At 41.2% G+C, this 27,260-nt stretch overlaps 1 protein-coding gene across 1 annotated transcript in view; it reads left to right on the top strand.

Moving 5' to 3' along the window:
• VTA1 (vesicle trafficking 1) overlaps positions 1 to 8,819 on the top strand; it is a 169,843-nt gene extending 161,024 nt beyond the window's left edge. Inside the window, exon 8 of the mRNA XM_083176220.1 lies at positions 7,808 to 8,819. Within this exon, the coding sequence (XP_083032346.1) occupies positions 7,808 to 7,953 (146 nt within the window). The 3' untranslated portion in view covers positions 7,954 to 8,819. The remainder of the gene's footprint in view (positions 1 to 7,807) is intronic.
• Positions 8,820 to 27,260: the final 18,441 nt, after the last annotated feature.

Below are 27,260 nucleotides of genomic sequence, written 5' to 3'. Positions count from 1 at the left end.
TACCAAGTTTCCAGTGCATTTGTAGCTCACACAACCCCAAAACTTCAGCGATCCATCTCAGTGTTTCACAGTAGGAATGGTGTACCTTTCATCATAGGCCTTGTTGACACCTCTCCAAATGTAACATTTATGGTTGTGGCCAAAAAGTTCTATTTTGGTCTCATCACTCCAAATGACTTTGTTCCAGAAGTTTTAAGGCTTGTCTCTGTGCTGTTTGGAGTATTGTAAGCAGGATGCTTTGTGGCATTTGCGTAGTAATGGCTTTCTTCTGGTGACTTGACCATGCAGCCCATTTTTCTTCAAAAGCCTCCTTATTGTGCATTGTGAAACAACTGCTCCACTTTTTTTTCAGAGAGTCCTGTATTTCAGCTGAAGTTATTTGTGGATTTTTCCTGGCAGTTGTGGCTGAAATTTTTGTTTGTCTACCTGAGCATGATTTGGTTTGTTCACTTCTTCATTAGAGTTTGAACACTGCTGATTGGCATTCTCAATTGCTTGGATATATTTTTATATCCCTTTCCTGTTTTATACAGTTCAATGACCTTTTCCCGCAGATCCTTTGACAATTATTTTGCTTTCCCCATGACTCAGAATCCAGACATGTCAGTGCAGCACTGGATGAAAGGTGCAAGGGTCTTTCAGGAGACCAGGAACTCACTGACCTTTTATACACACACACTGATTACAAGCAAACAGACCACAGGTGAGGATGGTTACCTTTAGCCATTCAAACCCGTTTGTGTCAACTTGTGTGCCTGTTATGAGTTTGTCTTTATGCTATCACTACCAATGTGGGAGATTGGCAAATGAGTGGTTTACTTCTGCATATGACTCTGTAATGTATGGTCACCCCTTTTAGATTTTAGATTTTGGTTTAGTCCATTTTAAAGGATAAATAAATGTAACCGATTTGGGCAAGATTCATAGGACATTTTTACAGGGAATAGTTTTATAATGATGAATGGAAATCCATTGACTGTAACTGGCATCATAGACGTATTCACCTCATCAAGTTCACCTCAACATTATTCACCTCATCATGAGCAGCATTTCATATACTCTGTTAACATAGACACTTACTAAAATTTGCTTGCAAAAACATCTGTTGGTCTTTAACAATTATTGATCAATACGCTGAAAAGGTGGGCACATTGTAATGCAGAGGTTAATGGGGTTTTTTTCCTACAAAATGTCTGTTTACAGAAACATAAAGTTGTTCTTGGAAACATAAAGTTATTTGGGAAAAATAGAAGACTAATGGCAGTGAATCCACCTGTAATTGGTTACATTGGGCCTTATCAGAGCAGCACAAATCCTTGAGATCCTAGACAGCTAAGTACCTTTACTGCTACAGTGCATAGGCGGAGCACTGTGAATGTGTAGGTTATAACTGGTCTTTTTAAAATGTAACCACAATCTGTCTTACTAAATAAATCCCACTAGCTTCATAGTTCATAGCAAAATTAAGGTAAGGGTTCAGCAATACCACACAAAGCTCTGTATGATGGCCTTTAAAGGTGGTAGAGCAACACCACAGCCCCTCGCCTCAGAGCCCATCTCTACTGCACCCCCTAAAAAAACACCACTGCATATGCTTATGTGGTTAAAAAAAAAAATCTTGTATGCTACTGTTACTAACAGGCTTATGTCTATTTAGTCATTATGATTTATCTGTGATTTTTAAATTTAATAAATACATTCCGTTTAACACTTTTTTTCCAGACCCTCCATCACCATTGAATGAATTTTGTTTTGATACTGATGTAATGAAAGGTTGGCCATAATCCACTCTAAATTTATTTACATTACTGCAATCCGCCTGAGATAAATTAGAGATAATTGGAGGGGAGAGACGCATACACTGTAGAGTCGCAACTTTGCTTTATTCTGATTTCAACACAATTTTGAAACACCAGGCTCATCTCTTATTGTTTTATCTCATTCTGCTGCTTTTGTTTTGTTCCATACATTTATTGTGTCCCACACATCTAAAGGAATGCTGGCTTCTACATATAAAATAATTTATTCTAAAACTTTAAATCTTATGTCATTTTTTTTTTATTTTTGTAAATGTATTTATTTTTATTTAAAAAAGGCACCATAGATCCTGCAGCAGCTGGGTGATTTAAATGGCAGATTGATATTTTAAATAAAGATGGCAAACTTCTCTTGTGCGTTCAACGCCCTTTAAGAAAGTGTTCAAGATCCTAAAGACAGTTAACATTATTTTTAAGGTTCCCTTAACAAGGAGCATATATACTAACACTATCATTTAATATATAATTACGTACAATGTAATGTAAGTTAACATGTTAAACAAAGAATTTCTATAGATGGGAATTTCAAATGCTAGATTTTGGAGAAAAGACCCATACACACTGGGCTGCTTTCATGTGAAAGCCGCTCAGTTTTCTAGTCTGAGCGCTGCTGCACACTCCCGCATCATCGGTGCCAGCCGCCGTTCATGGCAATATGAGCAGATGAGTGGCTTTGTGGACGACTTTCCATAGCGCTGCGCTATGGAAAGCCGTCTGCCCCCTGCTGACAGCGCCGGGCAGTGGGAGAGCTGAGTGGCTTTTCCCCCAGCGATGACAGTGATGAATGCTGGGCAATGGTGTTCAGACCTTAAGTATGACCAGCCCATGAAGAGGGCATAATTAGCACTTAATAAGGTATAGTCTGCCTCATACAAAGTTCAGTGACCAGATTTGACTTGATACATCTAGCCTCAATACACTATGCTGTGGGAGATGCCTGGTGTGAGTGAGTCGCAGGGTCTGTGGAACTCTGCTAGCATCAGACCTCTCTTTTTTGTCCAAAAATGCACCTTGGTTGCAATGTGATGTTACTAGAACTCGCCAGGAGAGTCTGTTGATGGTAGATGGTGTGTTATATAGGCTGTAGGCTTAAAATCTTTAAAAAAAACAACAACTTTTGAGCATACTGTAAAAGTAATGTATCACATTTAACGAACATAAAAAATGAAACATCCCATAATAAATATCATATGCAATAAGTAGGAGTAGGGGACACACACGGTAGGAAAGCTGCTTTCCTGGGCATGTGGAGTGGCTCTACCTTGCCTTCATACTACATGTTGTGGATGTAGCTATAGTATTCACGGCAGTCTCTACCATTAGGTAGTTTTATGCAGCTGCTTAGAGTATTGAGATCTTGGGGGTGGAGGGGGCTCCTATCACAAAACTAAAGATTTCTATGATGAAGACATCCGTGCACTTAATACAGGAGGCAGTTGTGGAACTTCTAAAATGCCACCTACACACTTTCAATTGAGGGGCTGGAGAGTGGGTATTGTAGCAGTGTGGGGTCAGAGGGGGCAGTAGATTGAAGTTTAATATTGTGTTGTAGATACAGCCTCAGAATGTCTTAAGATGCATTTTATAGTTGCACAAAAAACTCTCATCCATACCGAGTCCCGCCACAGCATGGCACTACTAGAGGACTGTTTAATGCGCAAGGAGGCTAGATGTATGTGGACACATCTTCACTGTATTAGAATCGCTAAAAGACGCAAGTAGCATGGATAGTGCTAAGGAGTGCCTAAGAGGGAATAGGTTCCTTCCCATGTAAGCCTTCATTCTTAATAGAAGGATGAACTGGGAAGAAGAGCAGTTAAAAAATGATAGGCAGGATGTACTACACATAGCATTTTGGATGTGATACGTCGCACCACTTAGCAGGTGTATAGCAGCGTAATTTGAGATTATAATGACAAACAGCTCTTCAAAAAGGGGGGCACTGGGAGAGTACGGTTTGGATTCCTCTCAGAGGAATGTAAAATTAGACTCTGGCTTCTATAGATGAAGTTGCCTGGAGGATCCAAGCTATTTAACGTATCTACAGTACTTGGCTATCTTTTATACTGCAGCTGGCTTAGACAAATAAAATATTATTATTATACTTATTCACTGTTAACCAGTACCAGAGAAGCTGTTCTTCTCTACTGTAAGTGGTAAATTACAGTATTAGTGGTCTGGATGGATTTGATGAAAAGTAAGCTTGCAAGCAGGGCCCTCCTACCTCCATGTCGGTTTGTTACTGCCCAGTTTGTTTTATTACTGTTGTTTCCAATTGTAAAGGGCAAAGGAATATGCTGCACTATATAATAAATTGTAAATAAACAAAAAGTACTGTATGTTTTGAGTGTATAGTTAATGCTGGCCAGGCTAGTGGAAGTAGAGTAATCAGAATGGATTTTACTATATTTAATTTAAAAATATTGTGGAGTTAAAAAGAAAGACCGTTTTTCTCTCCAGTTAAAGTGAGTTAAAATGCTGTATGTATTTTTTTCCTCTCCACAAAGGAAAAAGCACAAAATGTTATACTAGTAACATTCTGCGATGCTCCTAGTGACTGGACTGTTAAACTACTGACATATGGGCAATTGCACATTTAAGCATGGAAAACAGGGCATTCAGTGTATTTCTGTACCTGCTGGGAGTGCAACAGCCAAGACGGCAGAAAAACTCATTCTTTGAAAAACAAGCAGGGCTCCAGTCCAACTCTTACTGGAAGGAACTAATCTTATTTTTACAGTACCAGTGCTGAATTGCTATTCACCAACGCCTCTTATTTCTAGGCCGGTGCCAGTCAACCAGACTCTCAAGAAAGTTTGTTTAAAAGACTAACATAATGTATTTAAGGACAGACCTATAAATGTGTTAATCTTGAAGTGTTTGCACAGTATATACGCCATGTACAGATGAACATACTTTTTTCCTGTTGGAAATAAAATTGTTAATATGTTTGTGAATCATTTCCAGAATTTGGACACTGATATTAAATCCAGCATAAATCATTTCTATCTCTTCCATAATAACTGTTCTTGTTTTAAAATGCAGAGTGGAGTTTTATGGCGTGTACACATGCTTCGATTCAGGGTCACTTTCGATTTTGGCTATACAGTAGAAGCAAAATCATATCGAAAATGACCCTGAATCGAACAGTGTTAACTGCCTTCAATGCAGATCTGATCCCGATGTGCCCTTTCTCCCTCCTGTTCAATTCCGGAAAGCTGCCAGGTCCCGATGTCCAAATTTGATTAAATGTAAACAGGGTGGACATTAAAACTAAATGTGCTCATCTCTAACATGGATTACAATTTCTGTATAATAGTTTGCAACATTTGCATTTCTCGAATGTCTTTGGAATTTGGACCGTACCACTTTTATTAGATGAATGTGTCTCTGCAGTGCTTTATTTGGTTCTTACTAATGGCAGCCACTCCACTGTTTTTCTCTGGAAGAGACTGGGCAACCAACCAATCCTTATTCAGGGGCCCTCATCTGTAAAAGCTTCCAAGGAAACCTGACATACAGTACACAAGTAGAAAATGTGTTTATTACTCTAGGTTGATGTTTCCTGTTCTGAGTCTTTTACTCCATGGCTTCTGTTTGGGAAACCTTGGCCTCCATTATGATACATTTTTCATTTGCCACTGGAATAAAAAAACATCATTATATTGAAGTGCAACAGGGAGAAACTTGTAAATATTATATACTATATACGTGTGTGTGTGTGTGTGTGTGTGTGTGTGTGTGTGTCTGTCAATCCTGAGGTCTTTCCATGTCACACAAAGGTCTTTTCATGATGTTCTGAGCAGTCAGTCACATGCCTGTATTGGGCATTATTTCCTTTGTTTGGGCATAGAGCATTTCTGAAAAAGGTTTTCTATAGTTTAGAATTGAAATAGTTTTTTTTTCCACATCCTAAATATTCACTCTTATATAAGAGAACGGATCCAGACAGAACATGAATGAAAAACTGCTTCAGGGTATAATGTCTTCATCACATGGAAGAACTTCCCTGCGCTGTGTCGGTTGTAACATTTACTAGAGAATAAAAGCTCCCTTCATCTGCCACACCTGAAGGACAAACCTTTCTCAAAGGTATTGGCTTTCTCATTATAAAAGAAAAGTAGACAATATGAGCATCTACGCTTTAAATGTCATTCTGTAACAGGAGAGTGGCACAGAGACAAAACGATCTGGCCTAAGTGACGGTAACAAAGATCACGTACCTTAACTGAACGTTGATCTAAGCAAGTCATTTCTTTTGAACATACGCAATAAGTTGCGCAGTAGGATAAAGTTAGCCTGTAACACAGGATAAAATGTACAGTAAAATGAGATCCTACTAACGCAGTTGAAACAGACTTTACTTGAACTTCCCTAGCAGGCGGAGAGAGGCTAAACCTTACCTGCATTATGCCTATAATGTAGTATGCTTATGGTGTTTACACACGGGGAGATGTATGTTGAGCGATGTTAGATCGCTCAGATTGCCCAGCAAGATCTCTAGCACACAGCACTGCACAGCGATGTGTGCTGAGCGATCTGTCAGCGACGGTGTTCTCCGGTGAGAGAATGCTGGCAATGACTATTAAGAACCAGCCCGCTGATTCTTAATCGCCCGGCGATAGCAATGCGCAGGGCCACGCATCACTATCGCTATAGCCCCTACACACGTAGAGATGTTGGGGCATTTTCTAACTGATCTAGACAAATGAAGTCAGATTGCTTAGAAAATGCCGCTACATGTGTAGGCCCCATAACAGTTAATATCAGAAAAAACTTTTAATTGATACTTTGTGCTACTTGCAAGGATCAGATCATGAGGTTGTCCATTCTTAAAGAAAATGCAGTGATCATTATTTTTTGTAATCTTGAAAGTGGAACCTAAGCAACAAAATATGGAACATGATTTGGAGTTCTCTTATATTTAAGAAATCGATATCGAAATATAATAATGAAATCTTTCTACAAATTATGTAAAGAAGTCCATAATTCAACCCTATGTACTTTGATTATTATTTGGTTTCAATGTTAGTATTATAGCCTTGTTCCCAGTTATCCGACATATTCTCTCTTTTGTCTCTTCATATTTACATTCATTCTTATGATGAACCAAAAAGTGTTTATAGCTACATTTGTATATAACCATTCTGGTTTAATGTGTTTCAGAATAAATTGGGAATTTTACTTCTACTGCTTTAATATAAATCCCACTAGTATAACTGGATACTGGTGTAGTAACATAATTGTAACAACACAACATGCACCTCTGTTCTCTGCAGTCTGCTCAGTTGTTGCTGATGAAATTCTGTGAATATAGGTCATGGAGGAGGTGGAGTTCACGGAGATGAAATACATTTATGTGTAGTTTGTAGCGCAATTATTTAATACAAGATGCAAAGTGTTACTGTTTAGGTACATAATTAACAAAGTTATTTTTTCTGTTGTGTTTTCTACAGTTCCAAATTGTAATTAAAGTTATTGTAGATGAACAGCTCCCAAAATGTCACTGAAGCAAAGGAGATAAATAAAGAGAGAATAGAAAATGTATTTGTATAACAGCCCTCGGACTCTATACACCTACAGTACCTCTGCAACCTCTGTCCTCTTCTACCAGTGTGTCCACCTACAGTGTTTTCCATATAGATTGTAAATTTAATGACCAGGGCCCTCTACCCTTTTGTCTTCTATCTAATTTTATGCTAACTACCACTTTAATAACATAGATAAGTACACATAGGTATCAGTTTGTAATTACTGTATGTATGCTGTTGTCAGTTTTATCCCATTGCATGGTAGTGATGGATTCGAATCTGTCAGAAGATGTCAAGTACTGTTTTAGTGATGGTCTATTCTTTATAAAACCCATTTAGGGGTTACTGGGGCAAAAGGCTACCTTATGTATTTAAAAAGTTCGCAAAATTTACATTTTTGGTTCCAAAATTATTTTACAACTTGTCAAAAGTAAATTCACGTTCTCTTTCTTTTCACAGGTGAGGCTAACTTGACACCTGAAGATTTTGCCAAGGCACAGAAATACTGCAAATACGCTGGTAGTGCATTACAGTACGAGGACGTGAACACAGCCGTGCAAAACCTCCAGAAAGCCTTGAAGCTGCTCACTACTGGCAGAGAATGATGTGACCACTGGTTCTCTTCTCAGTGATGCCACATGTATAAAATGCCCTTGTTGTCCAACACAAAGATGAAGATCTAACTTTCATTCTTCCAATAGCATTTGTTAATTTTTGATCATCTCAGATGTCACTTGAGGAGGCGATACAGTTTAACAAGAGTCTTTGCTATGTTTACATGTGTGGTTTATGTTTCTTTATAAGCTCTGCTTAATAAAAATGCAGTTTTTGATTTGTTGTGGCATGAAATAAGATTTCAGTTATCACAATAAGAAGTCATTTATTCTGCATGAATGCAATGAGATCCCACCTAAACACTACAATGCATAATGTATGCCTCACTTTTAAAACACCATGTATGTTGACATCGATGTGCACCATGTCATACTGGAATACAGAACACATATGCATCTGGCAATATTTATCAAACATCGAACGATATATCAACTGTGGATAGGCCTAATCCATTAAGGAAACCTGTACAACTATTAACAGTTTATCCCACGAAATGCTTTGATTATATATCATAAAATTATCACCAGTGGTAAAAAAGGTTTGTTATTCTTGGACTCCCAACAAGCCTAGTTGTTCCCAAGGAGGAAAAAAGTGTTTTAAAGTGATCCAAGAACCACTCATTTACCCCATTAGTTGTTCCCAAGGGTTTGGAAAGTTGGAAATATACCAAAATGTGCAACAGTTCCAGCACTTAATAATATGATTAATCAGCTTAACATGACTTTTACCAATATTGGACTCAGTTGTTGAGTTTTGATAAAAAAGATGAGCTGCCATTCTAATTAATATGGTAATAATACCTACAGTAATTATGCAATTTGATTGAAGGAAAATAAAGCACTACACTCATAACCTCTTTGTGGGCCTATGCGTGTCCTTTTTCTGTACTGGAATTTTATTGTTTCGGTGATGGTAAATACGATCATTTGCTCATGTTAAATGTATCATTTGCAAATGCAAAATCATTATTTTACCCTTTTCTGCTCATCTGGAAGACAGAACTAATAATATACTGATTGGGTAAGGGCTTCCATAAGAGATGGGGAAAAGCCACAAGCTGCCTAAGTCTGTGTACACACGTAGTCTATTTTTCTATTCAATTTTGCTTATATAAGCAAACTGGAATACAAATTGAACAGATTGGTTTCGATTTGCCTCACGGCATCAAAATTGAATGGAAAAATAGACTGTGCAGATAAGACTATATAGTGCAGATTTGTACTGTATAGTCTAAATCGAATGTGTACACGTCACTGTGCGATTCGATCCTAATTCGATTGGGATTGAATAGAAAGTACATCACACTGGGTAGTATTCAATGTGGCGGGCGAGGGGGTTAAACAGCGAGGATCACAGAAAACCAGCGATCCTCGCTGTTTAACCCCCTCGCCAGCCGCTCGCCCTATTCAACATTATGGGGGAATCCTCGCCGTCACAGGATGGCAAGGATTCCCCCAAACAGCGAGACCGGCAGCTAATGCAGCGAACCCGCTTTATTTAGCCGCGAGTCTCGCTGCATCTGCAGCCGCATATGCCAATTCCCAAGCGAGGGGGAATTGGCGTATGAGGGGGGTGAGTTAAATACTGACAGGGTGAGTGGTGACAGCGAGCAGGAAGCCCTGCTCACTGTCGCCGCTCGTCCACGGCATTGAATGCACCCCACTGTGTGTACACTACTTAACTCTTATCTAGGGTCTTCTTATTTAATGCTAAATTATATTTCTCCTGCAAATAGAGAATTGGGGATAATATTAGTGAGCTAAAGAAAAAAAAATCCAACTCGTAGGACAGCAGTGTGTGTGTGTATGTATGTATGTATGTGTATATATATATATATATATATATATATATATATATATATATATATATATATATATATATATATAGCCACCGTCTGCACATATGCTTCTGCTTTGGTCACTCTGTATATGGTTGTTTACAGTTAGATACTTCATGTGTGAAATAAAGTTTTAACTTGAATGTACAGTAACTGGGGTTTGTGACTGGCCAATTACGAACAAAAGACAAACGTACCATTGTGTTTAAACACTCTTACAATATATGATTGATGTGTGAATGAGGTTTCTTTTCCTACTGGATTGCTTGGAGTTTTGCATTTGTTTGAGGTCTTTATGCTCTTTTTCTGCTTGTGTCTCTGGGGGTGACGGAGATATACAAAGTAAAGCTGTAAGAGGTAAATGGTTTCCGAACATGGAACTCTATATTGTTAACTTTTGAAATGCATGTATCTATTAGATTTGATTAAGAATAAACTGGGGTTAAGTAATTCATCAGATTGCATTCAGTGTCTTTGTCTTGATTTGTAATCATAACTAAAGGGTACCTTTTTATTAAAGCTTCTAAAATGAAATCAGATTCTGTTTTCTAGGATGCATCTCATTGGTTGCTATGGGTAACATCACCTATTTTCATTTTTAGAAGCTTTAGTAAATGTACCCTATAGTGTTCCTGTTATGAGCTTACATAACAGGCATACAATTCCATAGTTTCAGTGATCTAGGGTCACTAGGAGACCCTATCACTGTGTTAGAAACTAGTGGCATATGAAGGTCTCCAGGAAAATGGTGAATAATTGGTGTTCTACCTGTACCTAAATATTGAAAGTCAAAGGGGGGTATTCAATGCTGCAGCGAGCGGCCGGCGAGGGGGTTAAACAGCGAGGATTGCAGAAAACCAGCGATCCTCGCTGTTTAACCCCCTGCGCCGGCCGCTCGCTCTATTCAACCTTCTGGGGAAATCTTCGCCATCACAGGACGGCGAGAATTCCCCAAAACAGCGAGACCCGCGGCTACTGCAGAAAACTCTCAGTTTTTAGCCGCGGATCTCGCTGCTTCTGGAGCCGCATCCGCCAATTCTCCCTCGCTCAAAAAACGGAGCGAGGGGGAATTGGCGTATGCGGAGGCTGTGTTGAATGCTGTCAGGGTGAGTGGTGACAGCGAGCAGGAAGCCCTGCTCGCTGTCACCACTCGCAAACAGCATTGAATACCTGCCATTGAAAGAAGGAGAAATAACACAGAAAGACAACCTTGTTATTTATTATAGTTCCACTGAAAGAATTTCCCAAACCATTTTGTGCAGTATACTTTGAGAATGCATCTACCTTGTATCAGCCAGTCCTACTTTCCAATAGTAGTAAAGTCCTCATCACTCTGAGATCCTCATGAACTGATGATTTTACGTAATATCATTTTACACTAATGCTTATCTTCATAAAAGGCAATGTGCTATTTTAGATTTTATTCTAAAATATGTTTTAAATGAGTCATTATAAAACACTTCACCTACGACAATCTATCCCTATTCCAAAGGAGAAATTTCATAAAATAGAAAGAACACTTTGTACTGTTCATAGATCCATATTTAAATGTACCCATGGTCTACTAAGCACAGTTAAAAAATTAATTCCTTGTACTGTTACGCAGCAAATTGGCTTCACAGCAGAGCCAGCATGCTGCGTTCTGCGTAAGCAGCCTTTACAAGCCGCGATCCTTACAATGATCACATCTTATCACATAACACTTACGGGTTTTTTTCTCAAAATATTTTTTAGATATTCGTGAACGAATGTATCCTTAAGTTTTGTGTGATACACAGCACTTATCATGATTATTTATATATATATATATATATATATATATACACACATACAGAGTACCACAACACTCGCCATCCCTGCGAATGGGGTGCAAACAGCACTCGCCATTCCCAGGTTGGGGTGAAAGTGGCCTGTGACCACATGCTCTAATAAATACAAATACAGGGACTCAACACTCTCCATAATGAACTAACTCACCTTAGTATACAATCAATCAAATAAATAATGGGGTTTTAGTTCATGAATTGATCAATGCATTTAAGCTTGCAGCCCATCGCCAAGGGACCCCATTTCACTGCAAGTCCTACACTAGCATTTGTTTCTCAAGAGCCTGCCAACTGCCGACACATCATAGCTAAAGTGGACATGTGTATTTTCCTGGTTTAAAGCTCACCTGCCAAGTGCCTTATGGCTTTTAAAGATGAGGCAGTCACCTAACACAACACCTGACTTAGAATTAAAGGGGCAGCTGTAACAGGTTACAGATAAATTAGCTCATCTGGAGTGAAAGAGAAAGCTATGATCACAGTAACAAAGGTTAATAAAAATTAACCCACATATATACACACATACAGAGTACCACAACACTCGCCATCCCTGCGAATGGGGTGCAAACAGCACTCGCCATTCCCAGGTTGGGGTGAAAGTGGCCTGTGACCACATGCTCTAATAAATACAAATACAGGGACTCAACACTCTCCATAATGAACTAACTCACCTTAGTATACAATCAATCAAATAAATAATGGGGTTTTAGTTCATGAATTGATCAATGCATTTAAGCTTGCAGCCCATCGCCAAGGGACCCCATTTCACTGCAAGTCCTACACTAGCATTTGTTTCTCAAGAGCCTGCCAACTGCCGACACATCATAGCTAAAGTGGACATGTGTATTTTCCTGGTTTAAAGCTCACCTGCCAAGTGCCTTATGGCTTTTAAAGATGAGGCAGTCACCTAACACAACACCTGACTTAGAATTAAAGGGGCAGCTGTAACAGGTTACAGATAAATTAAATGAAATGGGGTCCCTTGGCGATGGGCTGCAAGCTTAAATGCATTGATCAATTCATGAACTAAAACCCCATTATTTATTTGATTGATTGTATACTAAGGTGAGTTAGTTCATTATGGAGAGTGTTGAGTCCCTGTATTTGTATTTATTAGAGCATGTGGTCACAGGCCACTTTCACCCCAACCTGGGAATGGCGAGTGCTGTTTGCACCCCATTCGCAGGGATGGCGAGTGTTGTGGTACTCTGTATGTGTGTATATATGTGGGTTAATTTTTATTAACCTTTGTTACTGTGATCATAGCTTTCTCTTTCACCCCAGATGAGCTAATTTATCTTTAACCTGTTACAGCTGCCCCTTTAATTCTAAGTCAGGTGTTGTGTTAGGTGACTGCCTCATCTTTAAAAGCCATAAGGCACTTGGCAGGTGAGCTTTAAACCAGGAAAATACACATGTCCACTTTAGCTATGATGTGTCGGCAGTTGGCAGGCTCTTGAGAAACAAATGCTAGTGTAGGACTTGCAGTGAAATGGGGTCCCTTGGCGATGGGCTGCAAGCTTAAATGCATTGATCAATTCATGAACTAAAACCCCATTATTTATTTGATTGATTGTATACTAAGGTGAGTTAGTTCATTATGGAGAGTGTTGAGTCCCTGTATTTGTATATATATATATATATATATATATATATATATATATATATATCCACACTAGCTCCGGCACTCGCCTCTATCCTCTGAGAAAAACTCACGTACACAATTTGTGCATTGCAACGTTTCGGACCGTTTTAATTCAGTCCGTCATCAGGCAGCATAAAATTATGCTGCCTGATGACGGACTGAATTAAAACGGTCCGAAACGTTGCAATGCACACATTGTGTACGTGAGTTTTTCTCAGAGGATAGAGGCGAGTGCCGGAGCTAGTGTGGATACGTGTGAGCTGTGGCTTGTCCTGTGCACCGCCGCGCTGAACGCAGAGTGTAAGTGCCGGCTAATCGCAACATATATATATATATATATATATATATATATATATATAGTGCCATCTTTAACTTTATCAAAAATAAATGTTTTAGTTATACTTTAAAGGTACAATTGTTATATTATCTGAAACTTTCCTTTTCTATGCATATTTATTATTCCAATGTTCGTTAAAGCCTAGCATTCCTAGCCCTCAACACCTACCTACATACTCACTTTATATAACCCTCTCTTGCCATCCCTTTTGATAATAGGCAGGGCCCTCCTTACTCATGCTGACACTTTTTATCCTTGTTCCTAACCTTCTGCATGCTTTTTTACTTGTTACTGTATGTTCTGCATTTATGCCCAAGCTCTTAGGTGGTTTAATGCATTTATTAAGTATCTATATTTAATCATTACTAACTTTTCTCACCAGTTATTTGTTCAAAAGTATTAGTAAAACCAACTTTCAAGTATTCAAAATTGTCATCGATGAGTCAATTCTTGTTGTTTCATATGGTTTTTAAAGCATCTGAAAGAAAGGGATGAGAAGAGTGCCTAACAGTGAGGTATATTTCATTTATGCTGTATTCCCACCTCCAACTCAAAGCACCCTTTATAGTAATGGAGTACCATTATCAGTAGTGTAAAACGACTTTTCAATTTGCAGATAGCCCGGTCTTGCAAACGGGCTTCTACAATCAGTGTCAGCTATTTTCACTCCTAGTTCATATAATAGTATTAAGAAGCAGAAAGAAGGGCAAGCACAATAGTGTTATGTTTAACACACCTTAATGCAAAATTAAAACAGTACATTTAAAAGCCAATAAATGACGTACCTGTCAGTGGCGTAACTATAAATTATGCTCCCCCAAGCCAAAATATTTTTAGGCGCCCCCCCCCCCCCCCCCCCCATAATGCCCCATACATATTACTGTACCTCTCTGTGTCTACCCATGTCCCTTGAAAAAGACTGGCCTGGCCGGAAGCTTCTGTGGGGCCGGACCGGAAGCTTCCCGCCCCACAGCCCCCCTATATTACATTATACACAGCCTTCCCCATATTACATTATACACAGCCCCCCTATATTACATTATACACCGTCCCCTTATCACATTATACACAGCCCACCCCATATTACATTATACACAGCCCACCCCATATTACATTATACACAGGCCACCCTATATTACATTATACACAGGCCACCCCATATTACATTATACACAGGCCACCCTATATTACATTATACACAGCCCCCCATATTACATTATACACAGGCCACCCTATATTACATTATACACAGCCCCCCATATTACATTATACACAGCCCACCCTATATTACATTATACACAGCCCCCATATTACATTATACACAGGCCACCCTATATTACATTATACACAGCCCACACCATATTACATTATACACAGCCCTCCCCATATTACATTATACACAGCCCACCCCATATTACATTATACACAGCACCCCTATATTACATTATACACAGCCCCCCCATATTACATTATACACCACCGCAACCCCCATATTACATTATACACAGCCCATTCCACATTATAAACAGCCCCCACACACACTAAAGTACAGATTCCCATCATATTACAGACCCCACTCCCTCAGTACACACAGCACCACAGTAATAAAAGTACCACATTACAGTAGATAAAACACAACCCCCTCACTCCCCCACTATACAGCACTCACCTGGCTTGCCCATTCCTTGGAGGTGCAGGGAGCTGGCACTGTGGTGAGTGTGTGGGGACAGCATCAGGGCAGCAGCAGCAGGTTACAGGAGCACACTGTGCAGGGATAGCAGGGCTGTGGCCTAATGCATGTCCGGAGTCCATCAGTATGGTGGGTGGGGCCAGCATCAGGGCAGCCGGTCACAGGAGCAGGTAGAGCAGGGCTGTGGCCTGCTGCACGGAGCCCATCAGTGTGGTGGGTGGGGCCAGCATCTGGAAGCCCTGACTGACGGCTCTCCTGCTCCTCAAGCTGCACGGACTTGAACTTCCTCTCACAATGTACAGCGCGGTGGCCGGCTGTGTATATTTATCACGAGCAGGCCCCCTCCGGACTGAGGACTCCTCAGCTTCCTGGCTTCTCTGTCTGGCCTCTCCGTGCGGAAGAAGGCGCCCCCGCTCCCCCATGCAGTGGCGGGGGCTGCCTTACACAAGCTACGCCACTGGTACCTGTACTGTTCCTATCCCATCTGGTATGATGCAGAGGTTCTGTCGCAGTACCCTCAACGCGTTTCATCCCTTGTGCTCAAACGACTAGACTTCATCTGAAGTCAAGATATTTCCCTCTGGTATTTACACCCATGTTCACAATAGTTCAACTTAGGGAAGTTTGTACCATCTGGTAATACTGTATATTATACAGTATGTGTATCTCTGTGTGTGTGTGTGTGTGTGTGTGTATGTGTGTGTATATATATATATATATATATATATATACACACACAAGGGCGTAACTACCATAGGTGCATGGGGTGCAGCTGCTATGGGTCCCAGAGCTGAGAGGGGCCCACTTTGCCTGTCAAAGTATCATGTGCTATATACATTTTTTAGCATTAGTTGATGAATAGGGGCCCTTACAAACTTTTGCTATGTAACTAGTATCATGTATCTAGTTATGATACTGTATCTGGTGTGTATATATATATATATATATATATATAAAAGTCCACGAGTATGCCGGCACTCACCTAAAGTAACAACAAGGTGCCTTCCCTGTAGTATTAAACAGAATTCCAGGGGGTGCGGGAGGCACTCAAATAAATCCAATAGCCAATGGGGTAGTAAGAAAAAAACTGTGTATTGAAGCGCCAAAGTTCCAGGGGGGATGTCATCCAATTCTTGAAGTTTAATGAGAAATGAGGTTGTGTCCTTAAGAAACGTCGGTTGGAGGGGAAGAAGGGGCTGTAGGATACTGTCCAGTAACTGCGATGTAGGTTGTAATAAGGAGTCTCTGGCGGAGACAATTGGTCTCCCTGGGGGTCTGGCGGGGTCTTTATGCAGCTTAGGCAGCGTATATAGGACCGGGACTTTGGGATGTTGAACTCTTATCGCTTTCCACACTTTAGGTGGAATTTTGCCTTCTCGGTGGGCTTTGTCAAGTACCACAAACAGCTCCTTTTGATAAAGGGCTGTAGGGTCTCTAGCGAGTTTGCTGTAAACCTCTCGGTCTTGTAGCTGCCGTACTATTTCAGTGCGGTAATCCTCAATACGCTGAATTACAATTGCCCCGCCTTTGTCTGCGGGGCGAATTATAATAGATTCGTCGGATTCCAGTGACTTCAGAGCCAGTAGCTCCCTTTTGGACAAATTCGGACGGATGGCATGTGGAGTGGCAAAGAAACGGGTCACGGAATCATCCATCAACCTCGAAAAGGTTTTGAGTGATCCATTCGTGGAGACAGGGTCAAAATTGGACCTTGAACTCTGACGCAGGAACGGTGTAAAGATAGTATCTGGTATTTGAACAGAATTATGCTGGAAATGTTCTTTAAGCCGTAGCTTTCTTGAGAATTTGTGTAAGTTCAATTTCCAATTAAATTCATTGTGCCGATTCGTGGGCACAAAACTGAGACCCAGATTTAACACCTTCCTCTCGTCTGGAGATAACGTCCTGTCTGACAAATTAAAGATTAAACTTTCAGCTTCGTCGCAGCAAGTGTCGCCGCTTTCCTGACTTCCCTGCCCTCTCTGGTTTTGGCCCCCTCGGCGGGTGGCCGCCCGCCTTTTGCAGCCTTGCGTCCTCCTAAAGGGACGGTTCCGGATCCACTTGCCTCATCCGTTTCTGAAATTATAAAGTCACTATCGCTGCTTGTTAGATCAGCGCCAGAATTAGTGCCTTTTTTATGCCAGGGCCTGCGGTTTCTGAACGTAGATCGTTCATTTTGTACTGGACCACCTCCAAATAGCCATCTATAGACCTGCTTCGTAGTCCTGGTCCACGGCCATCTTTTTATTGTTTTTAAATTTTAGAAGATCTCGTTGGTAAGCTTCACACTTGTTTTCTAACTGTTGTATGAATTTAAGATTTTTCTCATGGCTCAATGCATCACTATGAGCTGTTTGAAATGTTGCTATCTTGGATCTGGTAACAAATAGCTCCCGATTGGCCTCCTCCACCACCAAAATCATTAGGTCGAACGCACATTTATTTAAAATGGCGACCCATTTGCGGACGAACTCTGGGTTGGTTCGCCCAATCGTTGGGGTGTTGCGGACCCTAAAGCCCCGTGGGATCTTGTGCTCCTTGAAGTAGTTGGCCAGGGAAACGCTATGTAACTTGAAATCGATTTCCCTCTTCTTTAACCTAAAGAATTGGTGGAATAGATCCTCCATATTAGGGGCTGTCTCCGGGAGGTCAGAAGCTTCTTGTGCCAGAATATTTTCAATCTGAGTTTGTGAAAAACTGAATGTCTCACCTATAGGGGTGCTGACCAGTCCCATATTTAACTCACTTTGTGATGCAGAGCTCAATACTGGATGGGAATCCATCTGGTAGCTGTGAAGTAATGGATCAAGATCCACTTGTATAGATTGCTCAGGAACACAACAGTTTTGTAATCCAATCCAATTGTAGATGGTGGTGCCGTGCAGCTTGGTGCAAAGCCTCACTGGGAGGCAAAGCACACTAATGTACAAGTCCACGAGTATGCCGGCACTCACCTAAAGTAAAAAAGTCAACATAATCGACTGAAAAAAGACGACTGTCATTAAGAAAGTTCCTGACTGCCTCGCACCCATCTCGGTGCGGAATGACAGTGTACAAACTGACAACGTCAGCGCACACTAATACTGTCTCTGCGGTAAGATTTGTAAATACCTTGAGCCGATTCAACAGGGCAGTAGTGTCCAGTAAAAAGTTCATTCCTCCAAAAAAACAAAATGAAAGTGTTAAATATGGATCGAGAGTCTCTTCTTACTGTTAAATTGCAAAATGATACCAGAACCAGTGTCAGAATGCCATGGGTTAATAAATACAATGTGAGATCTAATGCCATTCAAAAAACTGTCAGACAGCAATGGCCATATTAAAAACTGACAGTCAGTTACCATTTAGAAATACCACTCTAATGCCATGCTATTCGCGGGGATCTAATCTCCGTGATTTATTAGTACATTCCGATATTTCTGTGCAACAACCTGATAGACATTTTCTTGTGAAACGCCCAGGGTGTTATAAGTGCGCATACGTCACCTGTCAGTTTATGATTGCAGGTGACAGCTTTAACCATCCGCACTCTGGTAAAAAGATTATGATCCGGCAACACCTCACATGTAATAGCACCTACGTTATCTATCAAATTGTCTGCCCGTGCGGACTTACCTATATTGGTAAGACGCAGTGTAAATTTAAGGACAGGATGGCTGGTCACCGATCTTCCATTAAAGCTGCTCTAAAGAATGGAAACAGTGACCAGCCTGTAGCCCAGCATTTTCTTGAAAATAAACATTCACTCACCAGTTTGCGATACCGCATGATTGACCAAGTCGACAAACCAAGTCGTGGCGGTGATCGCAACAAATTATTACTTAAAAGAGAAGCAGAGTGGATATATAGACTAGATGTGATCTCACCAAGAGGTCTAAATGAATATCTGTCATTTGTTGCCTTCTGATTATGATACATTATTATGCATTTATTGCCATTTGTTGATCAGACTCGTACACTTTGTAATGTATTGCTCTATGGGTATCATTATACTTCTATCATAATGTCTAGCTTTTTTTTAAATTTCTTTATTGGTTCTGCACTTTTGTGTATTTTTCTGTATATTTTGTATATTTCTTGTAAACTTTATTGGTGTGTTATATGCACAAAGTGGAGTGGGCGGTCTGCTGACGTCAGGTCCAATTGATTGGCGGGCGTCTTCTGCTGCTCCCTCCTCCTGATCACCTGTAATGCTATTTAAGTTTGTCTCACTTTTACATTTGCATCCTGACGATAGTGCCAATAAAAAGAGCACTGAAACGTTGACTTTATGACACTGTACTGTCGTTATTCTACTTGAAAGTCCTGAGTGCCGCACCTCTGTTCCTGTATACTCTGCTTACCTTGAAGCTGTGAGGGCACCTGCGCCAGTAATCTACTAATCAAGCTGGGAGTGCCGGTCCATCCTGCATGTTATATATATATATATATATATATATATATATATATATATATCATCTCCAACATCCTGCACCCACGGTCTTCTCAGAAAGAATTCATACCACACAGGCTCTTAGCATCGACAAGCTTTCGGACTTTAATGTCCTTCGTCAGGTCAGCAAAACAGAATAATACATAATGTGCAAAATTTTTTACCTTATATCTCCAAGTCACTCACCCCTTCCGTCCGGTCCGTCCGCCATTGATCCGCCCCTCGCGGTGTGGAGACTTCCGGGTGCGTCACCACGTCACTCCGCTCTCACCGGAAGCTCCGGGTGCGCTCCCTAGTTCCAACGTCGCCGGCATCACGTAACCATGGCAACCCGGCCAAACCAGGAAGTGAGCTCTGAACTGAAAACAAAATTTTTTCCATCCTCATACGGGCAAAAAGTATGTAATAAAACACATACTTACTTGTAGCACACCCTACGTGGTATACATGGTAAAATGTCCATGTGGGTTGTGCTACATTGGCAAAACCATCCGGGCCTTTAAGGAACGGATGGCTATGCACAGGACCTCAATTAGAGCAGCCCTCGCTGGTAAACCATCTGATCAACCGTTAGCGAGACATTTTGCTGAATATAAGCATAGTCTCGCTAGTTTCAAGCACATCATCATAGACCATGTACCTGAGAACAAAAGAAGAGGTGATAGACATAAAACTCTATTACAAATTGAATCAAAGTGGATTCATTATCTAGACACGGTCAAACCCAGGGGCTTGAACGATCATCTAAATTTGGCAGTCTTTCACTAATGCTATTGCTGAGAAATTATATGTATACTAATTTCTTCAAATCTGGTTCTAAAAATATTCTTTAGTGTCCTCTGAAGTAACTGCCAGACTTTGTCATTTGCCATTGTATATATCCGTATTAAGCACTGATTTACATGTTATGTATGTTACGATTTGTATACATGTATTGACTGGGGTTTATTTTGTTTTCAGTTCAGAGCTCACTTCCTGGTTTGGCCGGGTTGCCATGGTTACGTGATGCCGGTGACGTTGGAACTAGGGAGCGCACCCGGAGCTTCCGGTGAGAGTGGAGTGACGTGGTGACGCACCCGGAAGTCTCCACGCCGCGAGGGGCGGATCAATGGCGGACGGACCGGACGGAAGGGGTGAGTGACTTGGAGATATAAGGTAAAAAATTTTGCACATTATGTATTATTCTGTTTTGCTGACCTGACGAAGGACATTAAAGTCCGAAAGCTTGTCGATGCTAAGAGCCTGTGTGGTATGAATTCTTTCTGAGAAGACCGTGGGTGCAGGATGTTGGAGATGATATGTTAAGTTTGTCTTCCTAGCACCACGGCAGCAGTATGTGAAGGAGGGTGCCGGTCTACTGGACTTTTGTATATATATATATATATATTGCGATTAGCCGGCACTTACACTCTATAATCAGCACGGCGGTGCACAGGACAAGCCACAGCTCACATGTATCCCCACTAGCTCCGGCACTCGCCTCTATCCTCTGAGAAAAACTCACGTACACAATGTGTGCATTGCAACGTTTCGGACCGTTTTAATTCAGTCCGTCATCAGGCAGCATAATATTATGCTGCCTGATGACGGACTGAATTAAACTGGTCCAAAACGTTGCAATGCACACAGTGTGTACGTGAGTTTCTTTCAGAGAATTGAGGCGAGTGCCGGAGTTAGTGGGGATATATATATATATATTGTTTTTGACATACGCTCATTTTGCGCTTCCTCTCCTTACTTTGCATGTACCTGTGGGACATTGGAGTGTTGGTCATACTTTTAGGAGACAGCTGCAGACATACTAAGGACTTTCGGTACTTGTGTAGTTGTACGGCACCAGTGTTTGTTTTTTTAATCCAGATAGCTGTGTTTAATGTTTCTTTGAAAATTGGCAGCTTGGCAGAGTCTGTGATTACCTACTGTGAAACTTGGCTGCTTTCCAGGCTCCTACACTGTACTAGGCTAGCGCGCGCTCACTATATGCTTAATCTATGTAACTGTACACTAAGGTACGTTATCGGTGAAATAGCGGGGTATTTTTTGCGCTGAAGTAGTGTCCCAGTCACAAACAGCGGCTGTATTTGCAAACAGCGTCTAGTTGACCGCAGTCAGAATTTGAGTACCAGTCACAGTTGCGTCCCAGTCACAAACACACTTTCCACGCCACCCCGAAGCTTGGTGAGCGCAGCACGTATCCGACTGACCTTTTCATATCCCCACTATCCACGTCGGCGTGGAGTTGATTATATTTATATATAGTGTGTATTATTCCACTGAGCCCGAAACTTGGCTAGTGGACGCAGAATACATGTGAAGTAATCCACGTCCCCTCGCGGCGCTCGCCACACTTCGTGCTCGGTGGCTATCTGCGCTCGCCACACTATATAAAATCAACTCCATGCCGATGTGGATAGTGGGGGTATGAAAAGGGGGTATGAAAAGGTCTGTTGCTGCACTCGCCACGCTTTAGGGTGGCGTGGTAAGTGTGTTTGTGACTGGAACGCAACTGTGACTCAAATTCTGACTGTGGCCAACTAGACGCAGTTTGCGACCACAACCTCTGTTTGTGACTGTGACGCTACTGCAGTGCAAAGAAAAGCACGCTATTTCACCGATAACATGGCTTAGTACAGTTACACAGATTAAGCACAGAGTGAGTGTGCGCTAGCCTAGTACAGTGTAGGAGCCTGGAAAGCAGCCAAGTTTCACATTTAAAGTAAACACTGACTCAGTACTTGGACTCTGGCATGCTGCCAATTTTCAAAGAAACTGTAAATAGCTGTATAAACAAACACTGGCGCCGTGAAATTACACAAGTACCGGACTTTCTTACTAATTGACGGTGCGCTGCTGGATATATATATATATATATATATATATATACAATGTTGACTGGCACTCAGTTCTGCAGACCCCTCCTTGCGGGGTAATCCAACAGTGCCGGGGTGCCTTCCCACAGTAAGATACAGGTGCATGTGTTCCTATAGAAAGAACCAGGCAGCTCTCCATGGGCTTGTGAAAGAATCACTGCTCCATTCCTTCACAAGCCTGTGGAGTGCCGCCTGGTTCTTTCTATAGGAACACCTGCACACATATATATATATATATATATATATATATATATATATATATATATATATATATATATATATATATAGTATGTATGTATGTCTGGCTGTATGTCTTTTTTAGCCTGATGACAATGCTGAATGAGCATTGAAACGTTGCAAATAAAAGTTTTACTAATAACGCTGGAGTGCTACACCACTCTGTCTGCTGCATTTTAATGTTTTGTGCGGGCACCCAGGTAAGGTCTGTGTAAAGAGGCAGTGTCGGACCCCGGATATATATATATCCACATCCACATCCATATAAACATATAAACATCCAAAATAAAGAGGCACTCTGATGTAGTGAAAAAACGAAGGCTGTATTATAGCGCCAAGCGCTTTCGGGGTCCAAAGCCCCTTCCTCAGGGCACAGCAACAACAACAATATATATATATATGGATAAACTAATAAAAGAAACAGAATACATCTCTTCAACATTTTGTTAACAATGGTTCTAAACTTGGTTGTACCCCTTGCGTGACACTAGATACAACCGGTACAAACCTTGCAACTAAGCACATAACCCATTGATAAAAGAACAACATTATTTTATTCTTTAACTGTTACATAATAAAATGTTAGACTCATCGTTAATGTATGCAATTATATACACACATTGGCGGAACTCCTGGAGTCAATGGTCATTTGTCGTTGGGCCTAAAGGGGCACTGACTCCATTGTCCTCTCCCCTGTTACCATCGGATCCCGGCCAGGTGTCGGCTCTCCCCCTGCAGCTGGATCCTCACCACATGTAGTGTGCCAGATCAGTAGCATCATATGGGGGGGGGGGGGGGGTGCATTTGGGAGGGTGCCACAAAGGGAGGAGCATAATTGTGAGCAGGTAAACACTACCCCACTGAACGTCCACCCCCTCGCTGAGCGAATCCCTCTATGTGAGTGAGTGAGGGTACGCATTCTGGGGCCCTCCATATCATCCCTTATTCTTTTTTATTTTGTTGGATCCAGACATACTAGATATTGTATTTTCTTTTTTCTCCTTGACATACATACTGTACCTGGTCACGAGAGAATGAGATCTCTATCAAAAAGAAAATATTGGTGTAAGAACAAGTATCATCGCCGTGTGCCCGATTTCTTGTGAAAAAAAAAACCCCACTGAAACTCAGTAGTTTGGGATGGTGTTTCCTACCTAGAAGCAGCTTGCAATCGGTCAAAGCTTTCCTGCTTTCACAGACCACTCTTGTAGAAGTTCGTGGCTCTCCCGTGGCCTTTGTTAAAATTCATAATGAGTTTGTGAAGAAAGTGAATACGCTGACTTCTTCAGTGTGCAGTGCTGTTTATATACAGTTCTGTGCCTCGACATTTTCCAAAAACTTTAATCAGAGATTACCGTTTACAACCAGACAGTCAGGTCATGTCTACTCTACCTATGCACTGCCCTTCCTGAAACTTATTGCACACCCCTTGTACTTTGTTGCATATATTTACAAATTGTAACAAACAACAATATCTTGCAAATCTTTTGGCAACACATAAAAAAAAGTGAAGGACATTGTAGCAGCATTAGCATAAAGATGCAACTGCAGCAAAAGTCTCCAGAATGGCGACAATTGTGTCCAACTTAGAATCAGGCTGTATGAGGAGGGATTCCGCCTCCCTCACCAGCCCCCACCCCCATCAGGCTGCCATAGATTTATTGGGCTGGTTTTCCATCCCAATCCACCCCTGCCAGCCACACGGATGATTTTGTCTCACTCTCCATGGAGGTTGCACAGCAAAATTGAAGATGGATCACCATATGATATAATAATAATGTGCATATACACACATCTGGACCCAAAACTCATCAGACATTGGCTTATCCCCATTATATTTTAGCCTAATGAATCAAAGCGAAGCTCATTTCAGTTTCATTTCATACAAACACGTCATATTTCTCCTTTACTGTAATTACTCATAGATAGTTCAGCTCCCAGCCAGGCCGCTTCCTTTCAATAGCTGGATGATTTGTCGAGTCTCAGGATTCAAGCAACAGAGTCTCCTTTGTAAACTGAGCCAAGGAGACATAACATCACTTGTTATTACGCTCAGGGAATTCATTATGTTCACGGCAGTATATCTAAAATAAAATGTTGCTAAAACTATTTTATCCTTGTCCTGTTGCTCCGGATTGTTTTCATGTATTTGCTTTCTAAAATAGCGGTCTGTGTATGTGCATACCGAATTATGTAACACATGTAAATTTGGGTTACCGTTTGCATAGTCTGTCATCCGTTGTGGGGGATGGGGATACAGAATGTTAATGTCACAAATACAGGTTGATGTATGTATTTCTGTTATCAGTGAAACTATTCAAATAGTAAAGGTATAATGTTAATATTTGACAAATAATACCGTAGATCAGACATGTCCAAACTTTGGGCCCTCCAGCTGTTGTCAAACCGCACATCCCAGCATGCCTCGCCATAGTTTTAGCATTCCCTAATAGCAAAACTGTGGCAAGGCATAATGGGAATTGTAGTTTCACAACAGCTGGAGGGCCTTAGTATGAGCATGCCTGCCATAGATAATGGGTTTTGGTTTAAAGTAAGGTAGTCCTCCAGTTTAGTATAATAATTCTATAGCAAAATAATATTGACTTATATGTAGTCACAACTATGGGGTTTATTCTAGTTCATTCTTTCTGACAAAATCATTCTTAGATGGACAAAACCATGTGCACTGCAGGGGGGCAGATGTAACATGTGCAGAGAGAATTAGATTTGGGTGAGTTATTTTGTTTCTGTGCAGGGAAAATACTGACTGCATGATTTTACACTTCAATATAGATCTCACTTTGAAGAAAAACCCCACCCAAATCTAATTCTCTCTGCACAAGTTACATCTGCCCCACCCGCAGTGCACATGGTTTTGTCCATCTAAGAAGGATTTTGTCAGAAAGAATGGACTAGAATAACCCCCTATGTTCGGCAACATCCAGTAGACAAATCTCTGGAGAGGTTCCCCCTACTCAGGGTTGACACTGGCCAAAGGTCTTACCAGAACTTTTGGAGAAGTACCACAGTCATCTACTCCCTGGGGGAAATTTAATAGGATGAGAGATTCAGAAAGTGAGAGATTTGGTAAGAAATCTCCAGTTTCCATTTACACTGCAAAACCAGTTTGACTTTGCAGTGTAAATGATTGCCGCTTTAAAAAACTGGAGATTTCTTAACAAATCTCTCACTTTCTGAATCTCTCATCCTATTAAATTTCACCCCCTATGTTCTCTGTGCGTTATCCTGATTTTAAAGTAGAGGAAAAAAAGGTAATTCTACCCCCTGGGCAAAACTATGTTGTTGCACTTTAGGTGGGGCAGGTGTAACATATGCAGAGAGATTAAAGGGTTATTCAGGCCTAATCACATGGCTGCGAATTTGAAGGCTGGGCAATAAGCAGTAGGCTGCGCATGCTTAAAGCTGGTAGCACACATGTGCGAGATCATGCTGCAATAAAATCGGCAACTTTTTTGAATGATGGCTGTAAGCAAGTTGATTGACACGGAGCTGGCCATTTTCTGGGAGTGATAGGGAAAACGCTGATGTGCCCAAGAGTTTGAAGGGAAGTCGTGTGATGTCACCTTCAGCCCCGATCAGCCTGTTTCTGTCGCAGCCACCGAGTAAGTCCTGGGCTGCACACACTAGAAAAATCAATCAATGGTGAGTGATAGCAAATGGATTTGCAGCTAATCACTGTGCGTAGGCTTATGGCAGACCAGTACAGGGGCGGATTTTACTGCGCTGGGTGGCACATACCTGATTGCAGGGCTCTACAAAGTAGCAGAGATACCATAGATTTGGGTGGGGTGTATCCAAACTGAAATCTAAATTGCAGTGTTAAAATCAGAGGAGCATTTTCCACAAGTCAACCTAGATGCCTGCCTAGGGCCCAGCAGGTCCCAAGGGGCCATCCAAAACATTCCCATTGTGTGACTACCACGTGGCATCATGATATCACATGACCTGCCCACTCTTCCAAAATCCCTTTGAAATTCTTATGCTTCCAAAAGACCTAGAGCCTGATTCAGAGTTTCAGAGCATTTATAGGTAGACTGTGTACACGCCAAAGTACTCGATCAATGCGGGCTGCAATCAGCAGCAAAAATATATTGCTATGAATTGTTTGAGGAGGACCCCAAATTTTGCTTAGGGTCCCTACATACTGTATTCATATACAATCCAGCCCCATGGTAGTACACAGGCGCCAGTTAGTCTGCAGCTGCAGAAAGTCACGCATGCACACTTAAAAAATTGGCATCTACTGCCTAAAAAAACCACATATTGCAATTTATATCTGAAAGGATGAATTTACTAAAGCTTACAGTGCTTTCTAGCATGCATACAGAAGGGGTTGGGATCGTAGGGTCTACAGCAAGTTGGTCGACACAAGCAATAGGTCGATAGTCAAAAGGTCGGCATG

The sequence above is a fragment of the Crinia signifera genome, chromosome 3, assembly GCF_055691185.1.
Source record: "Crinia signifera chromosome 3, ASM5569118v1, whole genome shotgun sequence".
NCBI classification, from domain to species: Eukaryota; Metazoa; Chordata; class Amphibia; order Anura; family Myobatrachidae; genus Crinia; species Crinia signifera.
Note: the sequence above shows the minus strand (reverse complement) of the source record. Positions and strands in the feature narration are given on the sequence as shown.